An 18838-nucleotide genomic window follows, 5' to 3' on the forward strand; every position below is an offset into this window, starting at 1 on the left:
TTACCTACAAGCAATTCTCCTTTACTTTGGCTGTTAGGGGCAACTGCTGTACATTTACAGGTGTGTCTGAAATTAAACAAATATTTACTTTCTTCAAACTATGCCATCATAACAGTTACTAAAAATAATTTATACTTTATGTAAGGCAAATGAAAACATCTTTTTCCTGAATATGTTGTTATAGGTTGTTAGAAACCATATTCCAACAAACTTTCTTTACCCTTAAGTGTCAACTCGCCCACATCAAGTTTTAGAATGACTTTCCACACTGATTTTAAACTGAACTGTTCAAGTAGTGGCATCAAATTGGTTTGAATAGTTTTGATACATTAGATTGCAATGAGGTCAAAACTTAAAATGTCTTTTATCAAAATACAAACAATGAGATGTTCTAATAATGTACTGCATAGAAACAACATTAATATAAACACAAATGTTTATTCACCAAGGTTAGTAATTTTATAATAATCCAAAAGTAATTCAACTGATGTACACAGTTTTTAGTTCTTGAATTTGAGGATCAATAACCAGTTTTCAGCCCTGTAAAGATCATAAATCAGATCCTTATCAAGCATACCAAAATGAATATATCTTTGCTAGATATGCAATGTTAATTTATATACTGGAACTGTGAATTAATAAACAAGATATTTATTTAAATTGCATGAAGTATGCATTTTTTTTTCAGATCCTCTGTAAAAACTGAAAAAGAGATGTAATTTTTCCAGAATATCTTTCCCTTTAACATGTTTTTAATTCTTTATCAAAATTTGCTACACATGAAGTGTTTACAAAAATAAAACATTCCTACTGTACACTTACTGTATTTTTTCATTCCTATAGAGCTGATATATAAGTGCTGCTGAGTCAGACATCTGATGGTCATCTTCAAACAAATAAATCAATGGTGGGTCAATATTCTCTGCCTCTGTAAAATATTTACTGACCATATTATACAAGTTATAGAAAGTGGTAGTATTTGTACACAATATACTTCAGTTACAAACTGAGTTTTCCTTTGAATTTTCAACATTGTTCCTTGAAAATTTGATCAGTCTATTGAACACAAAAACTTTTCAGCAATCTTTCTTTTCTTTCTTCTACAAAAAATGTTGAAATAAAGGTAATTCCAACCCTGAACAGTTAGGGCAAAAATGGACACAATATTCGCGCTTGATACAGGTCTGAATTTGGATTGTAATTAAATATTTGACACATAATAGGTTTCTGACACAGAATAACTGTAGTCAAAGAACTTAGAATTGGTTATATGATTTGAATTTATATTCAATTTTTTGCTTTTGTGCAATACACTATGCTGTTGCGAATTGACCCTCCCCCCTTTTTTTTCAAAAATAAAAAATTTGTGGTATAATTTCAGAGAGATCCATACACTGTTCCACAAGTTATTGTCATGAAACTAGAAAACTGCTTATTTGGGCCCCTTTTTGGCCCCTAATTCCTAAACTGTTGGGACCATAACCCCCAAAATCGATCCCAACCTTCCTGTTGTGGTTATAAACCTTATATTTAAATTTCATAGATTTCTATTTACTAATACTAAAGTTATTGTCCGGAAACCAAATGTCTTTGGACGACGATAACCACATACCAATATACGACCGCAAAAATTTTTGCGGTCGTATAAAAATCATATCATTTAAATAAAATTTCCTTATGAGATTTTATACATTTAATCTGACCATTTACCATAAGTATTTATCTTGAACATAGATGAGTTTGAGCAAGCTGGTAAAGGTGAGTCAATAAATAAGCCTGTATAAATATGCCGAATAAAAGCATTAACATCACCATTGATTATCTGAGTAATAAATGAAAATTCTTGTTAATGCTCAATCTTAACACATTTCCAACTGTTTTGATGAAAGGTCACCATCATTACTAGCCTGCCAACACTAAGGTTGTGAGTTCGAACCCTCATTGTGGCAGGTACATTAACTCCAATCTAAATTGACTAGGATTACCAGTTATCCTGCCCAATTGTCAGTGGTTCTCTCCAGGTACTCTGACTTCCTCCACAAATAAAAACCTGGCCGCCATAATACAGCCATGAGTGCTGAAAGTGGCATTACATACCAACAATCAATCAATTAAGTGCTGCTTTAAGTCAGGTAAAATGGCAAATCTTTCAAAATTGTTCAAATGACTACATCCAAGTTATGGACACAGAAGTTGAAAAAAATATAAAGCCTTGTACAGTTCTCCAAACAAAGTGAACAGACATTAGAAATTTCAGAATGAATAAAGCATGTAATTTATATTCCTATTAACAATGCAAAGCTTAAAAAGGAATTTTGCAAAAGAAAATGACAACAAAAGCTTCTTAGAAATAGCATTAAGTTTTGTAGACATTACCAGTTATGGTACTTTCTTCTGAAAAAGACCAGAATTGATTACATCTTTGTAATGGAATCTGATGCTAAGGCTTCAATCAATGATCATAATTTTAAAATAACTTTAAAGTGATAAAAAAATTTCAGAATTTTACAGCTAAATTGAATTCTTTTCAAATACCTAATTTCTCTTTATGTTGAGTCAGTAGAAATCTTGAGTTCAGTCCAAGATGACATCTCTTTAATCTCTTTCTAACACGACCAGGACCTTCTGTTGGATCTAACTGCCATGATTTTGGATAAGACTTTTGGCAATGCCATACTGCCCTGGTAAAAATAACAATTCTTGCCATTAATCTATAATATTTCAGATTTTTAAATAAAGTTCAATTTCTTGAATTACTTTTTCTTTAAACATTTGAACACACAAAACACAAAAATTCTGTTTGATGTTTATTTACTTTTTTAATAATATCAATAAATATTATGTGTCAACAAGTATACCATAGTTGAGATCAATCAAATCAAAAAAGGTTTCTGTAAAAATTCAAAATAAATTTTTATTGAAATATGCCTTTTGGTGATACTTGCTTACTAGGTGCAACCTATGTTTCATGCTTGTAAGGCCCAACAAATTTAATATGTATTTTCTCAGTTTAGTTTCAAAGTCTCAGAAGATTCAGGTAAGATTTTCCCCTTTATCATTACATTAGTATATGTGATATTTGTACAAGAAATGATTAGTTCTTTGACTTTTCATTCTAGCTACCTTTCATGCGTGAGATTCTGTACAAGTTCCTGCCACATTTTCTTTATCTGTATTTTTTCTGTCATCTTTTTCTTGACATGCTCAATCATTTTGTTTCTTTCATGAGTTTGTAACTGGGTGACATTCTGTGTGACATCCATGGCCTGCTTTGACAATACTTGATATAACTTTTCATTTTTTGTTTTTAATCTGAAATTTAAACATAAATATTAGTCAATTTTCTTCTCACATTTCAAAAAAGTGTAATTAACCTTTAATATTTTGCTTTTAGTCAATGAAGATAGCATGTATGACAAGGTACATACGCACTCATCAAATTATATTCTTAAATGATGTATTGTATATGTTTATTTGTTATTCCTAATAAAAGATCCCCTGAAAAATTTGTTATAAACAATGCCATAATATAGGTTCCTGTTGGAACAAATATTTTATACCCTTTATTCCGTAAGGAAAAAATACAGTAATATTTTTTCCCGTGGAAATAATATTCCATGTTATTTCTTCCATTTATAAAGGAACATCTATTCCATGACAGTAGAAGTTTTACTGGCCTATTAAGAGTTTTTCCTCATTGAAAATCTGTTCATGACTTTCTGAAAGTCAAGTAGACTTTCCATACTATTTGCTACTATTAAATTCAGGATTTGTTCTAGAATATAGTAATTGGAGTTATTTCATAAACACTATATCCTATATATATTGTATCCTTTATTTCAAGTAGAGTGGTTTCCTTAAATTGCTATTTCTGATAGCAGTTGGCCTTTTTAACCTATTATTTTAGCAGTAATCTTAAAACTGAAAAATTAAAATACCTATCATATATTGGTTTCTTCTTCTTTCTTAAGTTTTCCCTCCCTTGTTCTAATTTTGATGCCATTAAACGTCTCTCCTACAAAAAAGTTTTTTTCAATAAGCAATCACTTTTTCATTACAGATGCTTTAATTGTAATTTCTTAAAAACTCCACATGCATATAAAATACACACTGAAAAAAGAACTCACATTTTTCTTTCCAATTCAAGTAATAATAACATGCTTCGCTGGGCGCAGCTTGATACGACCGCAGAGGTCGAACCCTGAACAGTTGGGGCAAGTATGGACACAACATTCAAGCTTGATACAGCTCTGAATTTGGATTGTGATTAAATATTTGACACAGCATAGGTTTCTGACACAGAAAGAATGTGGTCTAAGAACTTGAATTTTTTTAATTTACCTATTATGGTCCAATGTCCAAAATCTAAATACATGGTTAGATTCAGCATATCAAAGAACCCCATATATTCAATTTTTGCTGAAATAAAAAAAAGGTTTAATTTTGGACCCCATCTTGGACCAACTTGAAAACAGGGCCCATAATCAAAAATCTAAACACATGTTTAGATTCAGCATATCAAAGAACCCCAAGAATTCAATTTTTGTTAAAATCAAACTAAGTTTAATTTTGGACCCTTTGGACCTTAATGTAGACCAATTTAAAAAACGGGACCCAAAATTAAAAATCTAAATACACAGTTAGATTTGGCATATCAAAGAACCCCAATAATTCAATTTTTGTTGAAATCAAACAAAGTTTAATTTTGGACCCTTTTGACCTCAATATGAACCAATTTGATAGCGGGCCTACAAATAAAAAATCTAAATACATGGTTAGATTCAGCATATCGGAGAACCCCATATATTCAATTTTTGTTGAAATCAAACAAAGTTTAATTTTGGACCCCAATTTGGACCAACATGAAAACTGGGCCAAAAATCTAAAATTTTAATACATGTTTAGATTCAGCATATCAAAGAACCCCATATATTCAATTTTTGTTGAAATGAAACTAAGTTTAATTTTGGACCCTTTGGACCTTAATGTAGACCAATTTAAATAAAATGCTTCGCTGGGGCGCAGCTTGATACGACCGCAGAGGTCGAACCCTGAACAGTTGGGGCAAGTATGGACACAACATTCAAGCTTGATACAGCTCTGAATTTGGATTGTTATTAAATATTTGACACAGCATAGGTTTCTGACACAGAAAGAATGTGGTCTAAGAACTTGAATTTTTTTAATTTACCTTATTATGGTCCAATGTCCAAAATCAAAATACATGGTTAGATTCAGCATATCAAAGAACCCCATATATTCAATTTTTGTTAAAATCAAACAAAGTTTAATTTTGGACCCCAACTTGGACAAACTTGAAAACTGGGCCCATAATCAAAAATCTAAACACATGTTTAGATTCAGCATATCAAAGAACCCCAAGAATTCAATTTTTGCTAAAATCAAACTAAGTTTAATTTTGGACCCTTTGGACCTTAATGTAGACCAATTTAAAAAACGGGACTTAAAATTAAAAATCTAAATACACGGTTAGATTGGGAATATTAAAGAACCCCAATAATTCAATTTTTGATGAAATCAAACAAAGTTTAATTTTGGACCCTTTTGACCTCAATATGAACCAATTTGATAGCGGGGCCCACAAATAAAAATTCTAAATTCATGGTTAGATTCAGCATATCAAAGAACCCCATATATTCAATTTTTGTTGAAATCAAAAAAAGTTTAATTTTGGACCCCAACTTGGACCAACTTGAAAACTGGGCCAATAATCAAAAATCTAAACACATGTTTAGATTCAGCATATCAAAGAACCCCAAGAATTCAATTTTTGTTAAAATCAAACTAAGTTTAATTTTGGACCCTTTGGACCTCAATGAAGACCAATTTAAAAAACGGGACCCAAATTAAAAATCAAAAAACACGGTTAGATTTGGCATATCAAAGAACCCCAATAATTCAATTTTCGATGAAATCAAACAAAGTTTAATTTTGGACCCTTTTGACCTCAATATGAACCAATTTGATAGCGGGGCCTACAAATAAAAAATCTAAATACATGGTTAGATTCAGCATATCAAAGAACCTCATATATTCAATTTTTGTTGAAATCAAACAAAGTTTAATTTTGGACCCCAATTTGGACCAACTTGAAAACTGGGCCCATAATCAAAAATCTAAATACATGTTTAGATTCAGCATATCAAAGAACCCCATATATTCAATTTTTGTTGAAATCAAACAAAGTTTAAATACTGGACCCTATCTTGGACCAACTTGAAAACTGGGCCCATAATCAAAAATCTAAACACATGTTTAGATTCAGCAAATCAAAGAACCCCAAGAATTCAATTTTTGTTAAAATCAAACTAAGTTTAATTTTGGACCCTTTGGACCTCAATGTAGACCAATTTAAAAAAACAGGACCCAAAATTAAAAACCTAAATACACGGTTAGATTTGGAATATCAAAGAACCCCACAATAATTCAATTTTAGATGAAATCAAACAAAGTTTAATTTTGGACCCTTTTGACCTCAATATGAACCAATTAGATAAAGGGGTCCACAAATAAAAAATCTAAATACATGGTTAGATTCAGCATATCAAAGAACCCCATATATTCAATTTTTGTTGAAATCAAACAAAGTTTAATTTTGGACCCCAATTTGGACCAACTTGAAAACTGGGCCAAAAATCAAAAATCTAAATACATGTTTAGATTCAGCATATCAAAGAACCTCATATATTCAATTTTTGCTAAAATCAAACAAAGTTTAATTTTGGACCCTTTGGACATTTATGTAGACCAATTTGAAAACTGGACCCAAAATTAAAAATCTAAATACACTGTTAGATTCGGCATAACAAATAAATAAATGTGATCAAAGATTTTATAAATCTAATGCGCCATACTGTGCAATTAAAGATTACTTCTTGAAATTTTTCAATATTTGAAATTTGAAAAAAAAATAATATTTGAAGAATAATTCTTTTTAATTTCTGAAATCTGAAATGAGAAAAAATTGGCCCCCCACAATTTCTTTTTATCCCCCCCCCCCCCTTTTTCCCCCAAAAAAATTCTTTCCCTCAAGATATGGTCATAATCTCAATTCAAATTTCCAATGGAGATGGCAACCATAATTACCCATTTAAATTTACCATAGTGCTAACTTAATCTATTTTATAATAGAATTAATAAAAATATAGTGTCAAATCTTTCATATGGATTTTTTTGTAAAAAAAAAAAGATGAAAACATTTGCAGATATTTTTACTGGTCTTCCTTTATAAATATGCATTTCTTTAAAAATATGCATTTCTTTAAACATAATTTAAAAGCAGTGTAAGGGAAGTAACCAAAACGTTGTATTTGGATTACCTCCCTTACACTGTTTTAGATTATCTTTATTGTTCATTAACCATTACTTTATACATAATTTAAAAGCAGTGTAAGGGAGATAATTTCAATGATGTATTTGATTTATCTCCCTTACACTGCTTTAAATTATGTTTTGTACTAAAGTATTTGTCCATTAAGGTGTAATACCACCAAATCATAGTACGTCACATCCGGTTGCATACGAAAATAGGTCGAAAAAAAATATTCCCTTGAATTTGACAGTTGTAGATAATTGATCCTACATTTCATTGCAGTAAAACATTTCTGGGTCATAAACATATATCTTGGGTATTTCAAAGCACCATTTTTTTTTTATTTGGGGTTTCTATAGAATATTTTGGAAACTTGAGGTTACATGGTTACTAAAGCTTGTACACAGGTTAAAAAAGGGGGAAAATTTGATTGGTTAACTTCCAGTGATGGTTATTTTCTTATATGCAATGAAATGTTATGTGAATTTTTTTCTATAGTACTGGACAGGATCAAACTTTACTCATGCCAAGTATTTCTTTATTTGAAACAAAGATAAATTCTGTACAATTTTTTGAAAAGTGCAAATTTAACAAAGACTAATAGGGGAAAATCAATGGTGGTATTACACCTTAACCAGGACAACCTTGTTTTTCCCCCTTTTTTGCCCCTAATTCTTAAACGGTTTGAGCCATAACCCCCCAAAGCAAATCCTAACCATCCCTTTGTGGTATGGAAACTTGTAGTATAATTTCAGAGAGATCCATACACCGTTCCACAGTTATTGTCTGGAAACTAGAAAATGCTTATTTATGGCCCCTTTTTGGCCCCTAATTCCTTAACTGTTGGTACCATAACCCCCAAAATCAATCCCCACCTTCCTTTTGTGGTATTTAACCTTATGGTAAAATTTCAAAGAGATCCATTCACTTAAACTAAAGTTAGAGTGCGAAAACCAATGTGTCTTCGGATGACGACGACGATGACGCCAACGTCATACCAATATACGACCGCAAAAAATAATTTTTTGCGGTCGTATAAAAAAAGTTTACTAATTTATTATTCAAAAGATAATTGCTATACTAAAAAGAAAAATAACACACAAGGTCTGTTACTTTTTCTTCTCATTAAAAATTCTAAATCTACATGTCTGATTGAATAGGCAAATCTAAATTTTCTATTTGAATCAAAAATGTTCTCAAATTGGCAATGACAAAGGTAAAATCTCACATGAGTTTTACATAAACTACATATGTACTCACATCATTCAGCTGTACAATCTGGGTTTCTGTAAGAACAGAACTAGGTGAGAATACTGTAAATTTCTCTGATTTGAGAATATTGAGGAACTGGAGAGCATAATCTCTCTGTTGACTGATTAACCAATCTTTCCATGAAGTACACAAGTCATAGATGTGGAAACCCATTTCTGTTCCCTTTAAAAATAAATTAGACACTATTATTTTTTTTGTAATTATGCTAATTGTATCTTTTGACAAACTCACAGCATTAAGGTTTTGTCATTAAAGTCAACACATAAATGTGCCTCTTTCATTACAAACCATGTCCATTTTTCAAACAAGACCTTAACAACTCTTGTCTAAGGTCATATGGAATGCCTTAATGAATAAGAGAAAAAAACAAAACTAGGAAAAATCTTGTTTAATCTCCGTTATTTAATCTCCATTGGTTCATAATTATGGAAGTTGATTCACCACTTCCATTTTTTTGAAAAATAGGCTTTAGTTTCCCCTTGATACTAGACCTTTTCTGAACTGGTTGGTTGCTAACACTGTCTTAAATATTTCTTTGTCTTGATTACTCATCAAGTCTGAGCTTGCTGTTGATACAATTCTGGGTATTTCTCTGCCTATGGATACTCACCATATCTGAATCTATTGTGAACACTCCAAAGAATTACCTAGTGCTCCATACATAAATACCCACTATATTTTGGTTTGTGTTTTCAAATTGTCCATGGTATTCATGAAAAAAATTATAATGTCTAAAAAATGAATTAATTGTCTATTCTTAAAATTTGTCTGCCCACTGCTACTCACCACTTCCGAGTTTGTTGACAACACAGTCCTGAGTATTTCTCTGCCCCTAAGTTCTCCTTGGACATAAGATAACAAGAATGTTCTGTCATCAAACTGACATCTTGGTGATAACATAAACGTAATCAAACGACCAATCTGTAAATTCAATGCATGGAGTTGTGCAATGATAAAAGTGTAAAATACATACATCTAATATAATAAACTGCTTCACCGAGCGCAGCTGGATACATTTGTGACCCCCAATTTTTTTCTTTGGAAAATTGACAATTTCTTAAATCTTGAGGAAAAAAAATTGACCCCCCACCTCCATAAAAATAGTATTTGAAGAGAATTTTCTTTGGAGGAAAAAAAATTGCCCCTCCCCCCAAAATGAATCCCAACCTTCTACTTGTGGTATTGAACTTTTTGGTACAATTTCAGAGCAATCAAAATACTTATACACAAGTTATGTCCTGAAACTAGAAAAATGCTTGTTTTGGCCCCTAATTCCTAAACAGTTGGGACCATCACCCCCAAAAACAATCCCAACCTTCCTTTTGTGGTATTGAACCTTTTTGGTTAAATTTCATAGAGATCAATACACTTAGACTAAAGTTATTGTCCGGAAACCAAATGTCTTCGGATGCCGCCAACATGATACCAATATACGACAGTCATATAAAAACAAGGAGATGTGGTATGATTGCCAATGACACAACTATCCACAAGAGTTCAAATGACGAAACTAAAAACAATAAACCTCTTTGATAACTTATCAATTATATCTGATAAAAAAAAACAATTGAAAAAATAAAAGAATATGTGTCCCTAGAACACAATACTCTGCTCAAACCATCACATTTTCATGTTCAGTGAACAACGAAATTTTAGCCAAAACCCAGAAAAAGTCAAGAATTAAAATAATTTCACATAATAAACATATGTATAAAGTTTCAAGTTGATACGACTATAAATTCATGATAAACTACCTTAACCCAAAACCTTAACCTGATACCTAACTGACCAACACTAAACTTTAATATTAGTCTTTTTTGTGGCAACAAAAAACACTCAAATGTTATTAAGATTTGTCAACTACAACAAACTTGACCACAAAGAAGCCTACGTGTTCACAGATTGATACCATCAAAACAACTGTACCATTATATGACAATAAAGAAATGTAATCAAATGTACCTGAACTCGTACAATATCTTTAGCTCCCCACATTATCAAGTTCTTCTCTTTTCTAGGTAATATCCTGTCCTGAAATTCAAATACAAGGAAATTCATCAAAGACCTCATATTTGCATTTTAAATCATTAAGAAACTGTCTTTCATTAAACATGTATTTATGTATCATTGTCATTTTGCTTAGTTTCTTTTGTTACCTTTTCTGACACTGGACTCAAGACTTCTTTTAAACTGAGTTTAACTGTGCATATTGCTGTGTGTTTGTTTATTCTACATTGGCTAGAGGTATAGGGGGAGGGTTGAACTCACAAAATATGTTTAACCCGCTGCATTTTGCACCTGTCCCAATTCAGGAGCCTCTTGCCTTTGTTAGTCTTGTATGTTTTTTAATTTTAGTTTATTTATATGTTTTGGAGTTTTGTGTGACATCCATTTTCATTGAACTAGTACACATTTTTGTTTAGGGGCCAGCTGAAGCCCGTCTCCGGGTGCTGGATTTTCTCGCTGTGTTGAAGACCCATTGGTGGCCTTCGGCTGTTTTCTGCTCTTTGGTCGGGTTGTTGTCTCTGTCACATTCCCCATTTCCATTTTTAATTTTATGAACTAGCACCTGCCTTATTTTCAAACGTGGATTCCAGATTTTTGTAAATAAAATACTTCTTTCTTTGATTTGTCCAATTCCAAACCATGAATTTATAAATGTGTGTTAAGCAAGAAAAAAGTAAAATATCAATAATTATATAATGCACGAAAAAAATGAACTACATTTACACCTGTCATGATAAAAAAACATATTTGCACCTGTGCAGATAAAAAAACAAGATTTGCATTGGCCTATTGAAAACAGTCAATTGCTGATAGGTAATATAAGTACAAAGTGTGTATACATACACACTTCAACTTACCTGAGACAATGTAACTTCTAATGCTCGGTAAAGAAACTCAAATAACCGTCGAATGTATTTTGTTTCTATGGTTACAGGCTCAGGTTTTTCCAATAAATTCAGTTTCTTTTTGCCTGGTGTTTTCTTTATTTCTTCAAGTTCTGTAATCAATCAGTATAAATGTTATATTACTCTATGTTCAAAATCTTCAAAATAACTGAACATCTTTTCTGCTATTTTCCTTAAAGTAATAAAATTTTTGCTGTAATTTTTTTTTTTAATTTTTCCCTCTGATTGCAAAATAGAACATAACTGTGTGTTAGGACAGCTGACTTACACCTCTTAGCAGTTACTTTAAAAAGATCTGTTTAATATGAAATAGGCATTTTTTATATATAGATTTAGATAACATGAATATTTCAATACCAAAACCAAAACCACAGAAAAATTTACAATATTACTGTCTAAAGATGACAGAAAAAATTCTATATTATTGCAACTTACTTGATAAAACAATCAGGTCAACAGATATCACCACCCATTTTTTTAGTCTATCGATAAACTCAGACTGAGAAAATGGTATGAACTCATTTCTTTTCTTCTTCCCAAGTCCTAAAATAGTCCCTAATATTCCTGCTGGTTTGCTGTCTACAGAAAATGCCCTGCTAACCAGATTTGGTTTCTGTGAGATGTGAAATTTTTTATCCCTACTGTCTTCAAATGGCTGATCTACAAAAGTAGTCACTTTGTTGGTACCTTGGTTTTGGAAAGTAGGAGTGGGTTTGTATGGTCGGATTGAGGTGGATGGGAAAAGCATGGTAATTTTGCTGCCTGCAAAGGAAATATATACATGGTAAACAGGAAAAAAAATGTTATACTTGGATACCAATTTTACTTTAAAAGAGAATGAGAATTTATTGTTTTTAATCAATTTATAAAAGGAAACTTTTAACACTTTTCTTTTTCTATTGAGTAAAATTTCATGAATCTTAAAATATTTGGTATCCAATGATAATACAAAAATTGCAGCAATACAAAGCGGAATACTTAACTTATTGTGATCTTTAAAGAGATACAGGCTTATATTCATCATGAAGCTGACAGAAATGCATAACACAGACATAGAATATGAGCCCATATACCTATTATATTGAGATTTCCATTTAAAATTGTTCATAATAATATAGAAAGAAGTGGTCAGAAGCAAATAATAAACTTGCTCTAAATGATTATATTTGACAAAGAGTGAAAAACAATGTTATTATTTTTACAAGCAAGAAAAGAAGTAAATTAAACTGATTAAGTAATTAAAAATGACAAAAATTGCCATTTATATTTTGCTTAAATCTTACAGAATACAAAATTTACTGCAAACATGGATATATAAAACTATTCCAAAAACTGTATAATTTCTTACAAAAACTGTAATTATTTCTCTTGCATTTATTGAAGGGAGGTAGTGATAACATACTTTTCATTCCTGATGACTTAGTATGATTTTTTTATATAATGTGTATATTTAATTTACCATAAGTACTGGTTGTTCTTTTGTATGGTTTAGATTTAACATTAATAGTTCCTTCCTGACTCTCACTCTCAACAAATGTCAACACACACAAAACAACAACAAACTGAAGAGCCTTCACAGTTTCTGTCTGTTTGGAGTTCTTACCTGAAAAAAGGTAGAAAAAATAATTTCTTTAAAATGTTTTTATGCATATTTTTTCAAACAGCTTGTTTGAATTATAAACTGAGATACTAAGGAAGGTATATAGAGTATTTTATAGCAAAAAGTACCAATTATTTAACATCACTTTAAAGTAGAAGTACTGTGAGCAAAGGTAACAAAATAATACCCCAACCCCATATAAAGCAATGGCAAAGTCCATTATTTGCTTAGAGAAACCAAATAAATAATTTAAATAAAAAAAACAAAATAAGAGGTGAAAAATGGCATTAAATGGCTAAGATTCTGAGAAAGTTTCATTAAATTCTGGTCAGATGTTAAGGCGAAGCAGATATAAATGTTTACTGTAGTATTCAGATTAGACAAAACCCCATGCCATAGTAAACCCCAAATCACTGGGATGTAGAAATGAAATAGAAGGTGAAAAAGTACATCAAGATTCTGTGTAAGTTTCAGAAAATTCTTTGAAGTGGTTCAGAAGCAGTTGGGAATACAAATATGGGAAGAAATGACAAATTGACAAATGAACAAACGAATCAACAGGCATATGGACAGGTGGACTCCCCCATCACTATATATATACTGCCTGCTTTAGAAAATAGGGGGCACAAACAACCACTTTTGTACTTGACAGCCTTTGATGTAAAATACCGTATTTAGCCATGTATAATACGCAGTTGTGTAGAATATGCAACCCCTTTTCATACCTCCAAAATCGTGAAAAAAAAAAAATGAAAAAGAGTTAACATATTGAACACCTGTCAAAAGTTGACATGATTATTCAATTGCTAGACACCCATACTTAATCCTTAATTACATTTTAAGCCCACTCATACAGGATGTCACACCAGTACTTTGAATATTCAATAATGAAGGAAAAAAATGTTATTAAAAAAAAAATTACAAATTAATAAATAAAATAAAAAACATCTTTATTAAATAAATATTGTATAAAATAAAGTTTATTTTATACAATATTAAAGAAAAAAACAATATTGATAAAAAAAAAATAAAAATCAGAAACCGTCTATAATACGCATCCCCTCTACAAACTACAATTTTGGGGGTAAAAAAGTGTGTATTATACACAAAAAAATATGATATGTACAAATGATGTACACTTCATTGTCAGAAACTGATCCGTATTGCACAACATAACTTAATACCACAAATATGGTATGAGAAAAAACACAAAATCTATCTGTAAAATTTTTATACGCACCATATACAATTTCTTCAACATGTTCTAACAACTTTAATAAGTCTAAAATTTCTTCACATTGCTGTATATGGGTATTTCCTGAACACCTGGAAAAAAGAATAGATCACATGGTCAATTGGAAAATTGCGTGAAGAAAATAGATATTTTTTGCTGAAAAAAAAATGAAATAAGTATATACATTATACTGTGGATTCATTAACACTCGTGAGATACCAATTTTCTGGGATTTCATGGGTAAAGTTAAACCACGAATTAAGATGTTCAATGAAGTGCCAATTATCTAAAGGCTTGTATGCAGACTTCAGCAAAACCATGAAATCAAATATCCATGAATATACAATTTTTCCTCAATCCATGAAAATTGGTACCCATGAAAATGATAAATTAAAAAAAAAACAAGATATATACCAAGATAAAAAAATTCTTATTTGTCAAATATGTATAAAAAAGGATTGATTGATTGTTGGTGCTTAATGTCACTGTCAACACCCTGGTCTTTTTCATGGTGGCCAGTTTCTATTGGTGGAGAAGAGTACCAAGATACAATGTGTACTTCAAAATTACAGTTTGTCTCTGCCCATAAAATCCATGTGTCACACAAATTGGTCACAAAATTGTCCAGATGTATAACTAGTTATTTTAAAAACAACATTTATACCTGAACTCTCTGATAGCAATTTTACACAATAACATCTGTATATCCTCAAGAATCAGTTGGTATTCATCAATACCTTCCATATCTGTAAATCTGTAAACATAAACATAAACAGTTAGTGCATAATTCAAAAGAACAATTACACAAAAAAACTTTCATCAATGTCAAACATTTCTGTCAGTAGTGTACTGCATATTTATGAAATTTATGTGTACTAAAAATGACCAACTGAATGATTTACAATCAAGTATTTACTATCCAAATTGTGAAACTTTTTTATTTACTTCCAAACTATTGCAAAAGCTTTAATTTTTTCACAATGTACTAATTTTTCTTCATGCACTGTAAAATTAAGAACCCTTATAAACTTAAACTTTTAAAGACATACATATAATGATACTATTAAACTAGGAAATTGTATACCTGAAAAAATATGGTATTATATACCAAAGCAGCAAAAGATTTATGCCAATATATAATATTCTTTCCTTATTATGATAGTCATTCAAATGTTCTAGGCTCGAGGCAATTAAGAGCTCGACATATTGTATTAACCCTTGTTTATTATTATGTTGACCGCTACATGTCTTTTGGTTAATCTTTTGTGTCACTCGGTAGATTTCTCACTGACATATTCATATTTAAATTAAAAATAATTAAAACATTAAAAAAATCAAATCTGATAATGTCTAGCCTTTGTAAGTCTCCTATTTCAACAATTATTTAAAACAAACAGCTCTCACTCCTAATATCACAGTACTTCTTGAAATTTTATCTTAGCAAAATTTTACCTTGTTGTAATACTGTTAATTCTAGCCACTAGATTTGTAATCACTTCAATTATTCTGTTGTCTAACATCAATGAACTTATCATATCATTTTTCTCAAACATCTGTAATTAAAAAAAGAAAATTCTAACAAAATAAATTTAAACTCATATTGATGAAGTAAAATATCAACAAAGAAAGGAACAGATGTTCCCAGAATCACACATAATCTTCCAACTGTATTAATTTTATTTCTATCAGGCAAGGTAAACTCCGGTTACTATCTGGAAACCAATTTTCAATCTTTTTTTAGTAACAAAGACCTTGAAATTTTACCTTTTTAACCCCAATCAATAGGTGTCTTCCTTCCCTTTCCATATATATTCCATCTGTATAAGTTTTATCCCTATCAGACAAGGGAAACTCAAGTTAAAATCCAAAAAAATATTAAAGTTTAATTTTTAGTAATTGTGACTTTGAACATTGACCTATTGAACCCAAAATTGATAGGCCTTTTCCCATTCCATATATCTTTCATCCGTATAAGTTTTATTCCAATCAGACAAGGGAAACTCAAATTATAATCTGGGAACATTTTTCAAAACATATTCTATTTTTGGTAACAGTGACACTGAACTTTCGATGCCAAAATCAAAAGGCTTTTCCATCTTCCCTGTGTCTTTAATCTGTATAATTTTCATTCTAATCAAGCAAAGAAACTCAAGTTGCAATCAAGAAACTATTTCTTTTGAACACACTGATGGACGGATGGAAGGACAGAATATTTAGCCCTGCCCCTACCTGTAGTATGAGAGTAATAGAATTATGACACAAGCTTCATCTTTATATGTATTCTCTATCAGTAACTAGCCCAGTCTTTACCTGTATTACAAGAGTCAGGGTGTTATGACACAAGGCTACATCTCTGTAAGTATTCTCTATAAGGGACAGGAAAACAGCAAAAGCAGCTTGTTGTAGTTCATTGGGCTCCTCATCAATTGTAATAGAGCTGCAATAAATAACAATAAAAATGTTTTTACTTTTACATGATTAGTTTTTGGCTTAAAATAAATTTAGTCATTATTTTTGCTTCCTAGATGAAAAGATAATGTGTATCTAAACTTAAATGGTTTATACAAAAAGATTAATCTTCAGTGTTTTCTGTCTTCCATAATGTGATAAGAACAAATAATACATTTCCATTCTAATAAGCATTGTTTTGATGTTCTATCTTTTCATGATATGGACCATGTCAATAAATTATAGAACAACTAATTGTAGGTAAGTGAATGTTCTAGTACATTGATAGGTGAATAAAGTCAGTTTTATTTCATTCATCATTTGACCCAAAAAATATGATCTCCCATATCTTTTCTAATGCAATTTACTTTGTGTACATTAACATACAATGTCTTATACCAAATTATAAATATGTCAACTCTTCAATCTAGCTTTTCTAACTTTTAATGTTCTGAACTATTCATTTGGCAATAACTAAACATACCTCATTTCAAATGTGAACGGTTTTCCAAGAATAAAAGAAACAACTTCTTCTATTTGTTCTGTATGTGATGGATAATTATGTAGCTGTACTGCTAGTAGATGAAAACTTTGTTTTTGCATAAACTCTTCGACCAATTTTTCACCAGCTCGTAATAAATAGGCTTTAATAACCTGCAAAAAAGAGAGCATTTTAGTCAAAATATTACTTAACTTTAGCAAGCCCCCTTGATATTTTTGTTGATAATGTCAGAATCAAAAACAAAAATGCCTCAAGTCAAAATATATAGAAGAGATTTCTATTACAACATTGCATCTATTTTTAATGGCATAAGCCCCCTGATTCACTCAATTTCAAAATTATAAGAAGCCTATGAATCAGAACATATGTTCACCATCAAAGCCCCACTACTTACCTGTATGACAGCAGTTCTAATCTGAGGAGAACTATGATGAGCCAGAACTAAAGCTATGTCAGGTTTGATAACCTTCTGAAATACATTACTGATCTTGTTGTCTGGCAGTGTTATCATCACATTAGTCAAAGTTTCTAGTAAACCTGAAATAAAGATTCAAGTTTACACTTATAAGTAACAGATAGACACAATGGACTGTGAACTATTGCTAACTAATGATACCTAGCTATAAGTATCTGGGTGAAAACCAATCACACAGTTAAAACAATCTAATGAGGCTTGATACCAAATTTCAGGAAGCTTCGAATTGTAGTTCCTTAGAAAAATGCAACAAAATTTCCATGGGATTGACAGACAAATAAACAGAGGTTGACCAGTATACTCCCTCCCTTGGAGCATGGGTTAAAATATGTAAGCATATAAATAATTCCGTTCAATATCTTCTTTTGTATGAGGACTGAAACTTGTTATTGGATAGTTAATTTTTATGTAAAGTTATAAGAAAATCTTCAATTTAACTCTAGAGTTGATACAATGTCCAGTTGTACTAAATGTGAATTAGGCATTGTCTAAAATACAAGCACTGCAGTTACATGCATTTCAACATCACACATCCAATAAACTAAGACCGAATGACAGGACAAAGATTGACTCTAGAAACACATTCCTGCATGCCATTAACTGTGAATAAAATATAGTTTCTAAATAATCTAACAAAATATCAAACAAACATAGGAAAAGGCAATGACAGAAAAAAAACATGGGAAAAGGCAATGGAAGAAAACAAACATGAGAAAAGGCAATGGAACGCACAAATATAGGAAAAGGCAATGGAACGCACAAATATAGGAAAAGGCAATGGAACGCACAAATATAGGAAAAGGCAATGGAACGCACAAATATAGGAAAAGGCAATGGAACGCACAAATATAGGAAAAGGCAATGGAATGCACAAATACAGGAAAGGCAATGGAACAAACAAACATAGGAAAAGGCAATGGAATGCACAAATATAGGAAAAGGCAATGGAACAAACATATATAGGAAAAGGCAATGGAATGCACAAATATAGGAAAAGGCAATGGAACCCACAAATATAGGAAAGGCAATGGAACAAACAATCATAGGAAAAGGCAATGGAAT

At 31.0% G+C, this 18838-nt stretch overlaps 1 protein-coding gene across 3 annotated transcripts in view; it reads right to left on the reverse strand.

Annotated features, from left to right (window-relative positions):
* The window catches only part of LOC127698379 (lysosomal-trafficking regulator-like), a 130143-nt gene that overhangs the window by 20337 nt on the left and 90968 nt on the right, over positions 1 to 18838 (reverse strand). For 2 of the 3 annotated variants that reach the window (XM_052201788.1, XM_052201791.1), the window contains 18 exons: positions 17696 to 17838; positions 17284 to 17453; positions 16662 to 16788; positions 15804 to 15904; positions 15016 to 15105; positions 14358 to 14443; positions 12977 to 13120; positions 11953 to 12279; positions 11470 to 11609; positions 10568 to 10636; positions 9392 to 9526; positions 8594 to 8767; positions 3939 to 4015; positions 3124 to 3312; positions 2536 to 2681; positions 2377 to 2394; positions 823 to 928; positions 5 to 66 (listed from right to left, as the gene is read on the reverse strand). In XM_052201788.1, coding sequence (XP_052057748.1) covers positions 5 to 66; positions 823 to 928; positions 2377 to 2394; positions 2536 to 2681; positions 3124 to 3312; positions 3939 to 4015; positions 8594 to 8767; positions 9392 to 9526; positions 10568 to 10636; positions 11470 to 11609; positions 11953 to 12279; positions 12977 to 13120; positions 14358 to 14443; positions 15016 to 15105; positions 15804 to 15904; positions 16662 to 16788; positions 17284 to 17453; positions 17696 to 17838 — 2304 coding nt within the window. The remainder of the gene's footprint in view (positions 1 to 4; positions 67 to 822; positions 929 to 2376; positions 2395 to 2535; positions 2682 to 3123; positions 3313 to 3938; positions 4016 to 8593; positions 8768 to 9391; positions 9527 to 10567; positions 10637 to 11469; positions 11610 to 11952; positions 12280 to 12976; positions 13121 to 14357; positions 14444 to 15015; positions 15106 to 15803; positions 15905 to 16661; positions 16789 to 17283; positions 17454 to 17695; positions 17839 to 18838) is intronic. The other variant, XM_052201789.1, reaches the window with a different exon arrangement.

Source organism: Mytilus californianus, unplaced genomic scaffold (genome assembly GCF_021869535.1).
Source record: "Mytilus californianus isolate M0D057914Y unplaced genomic scaffold, xbMytCali1.0.p SCAF_4, whole genome shotgun sequence".
NCBI lineage: Eukaryota > Metazoa > Mollusca > Bivalvia > Mytilida > Mytilidae > Mytilus > Mytilus californianus.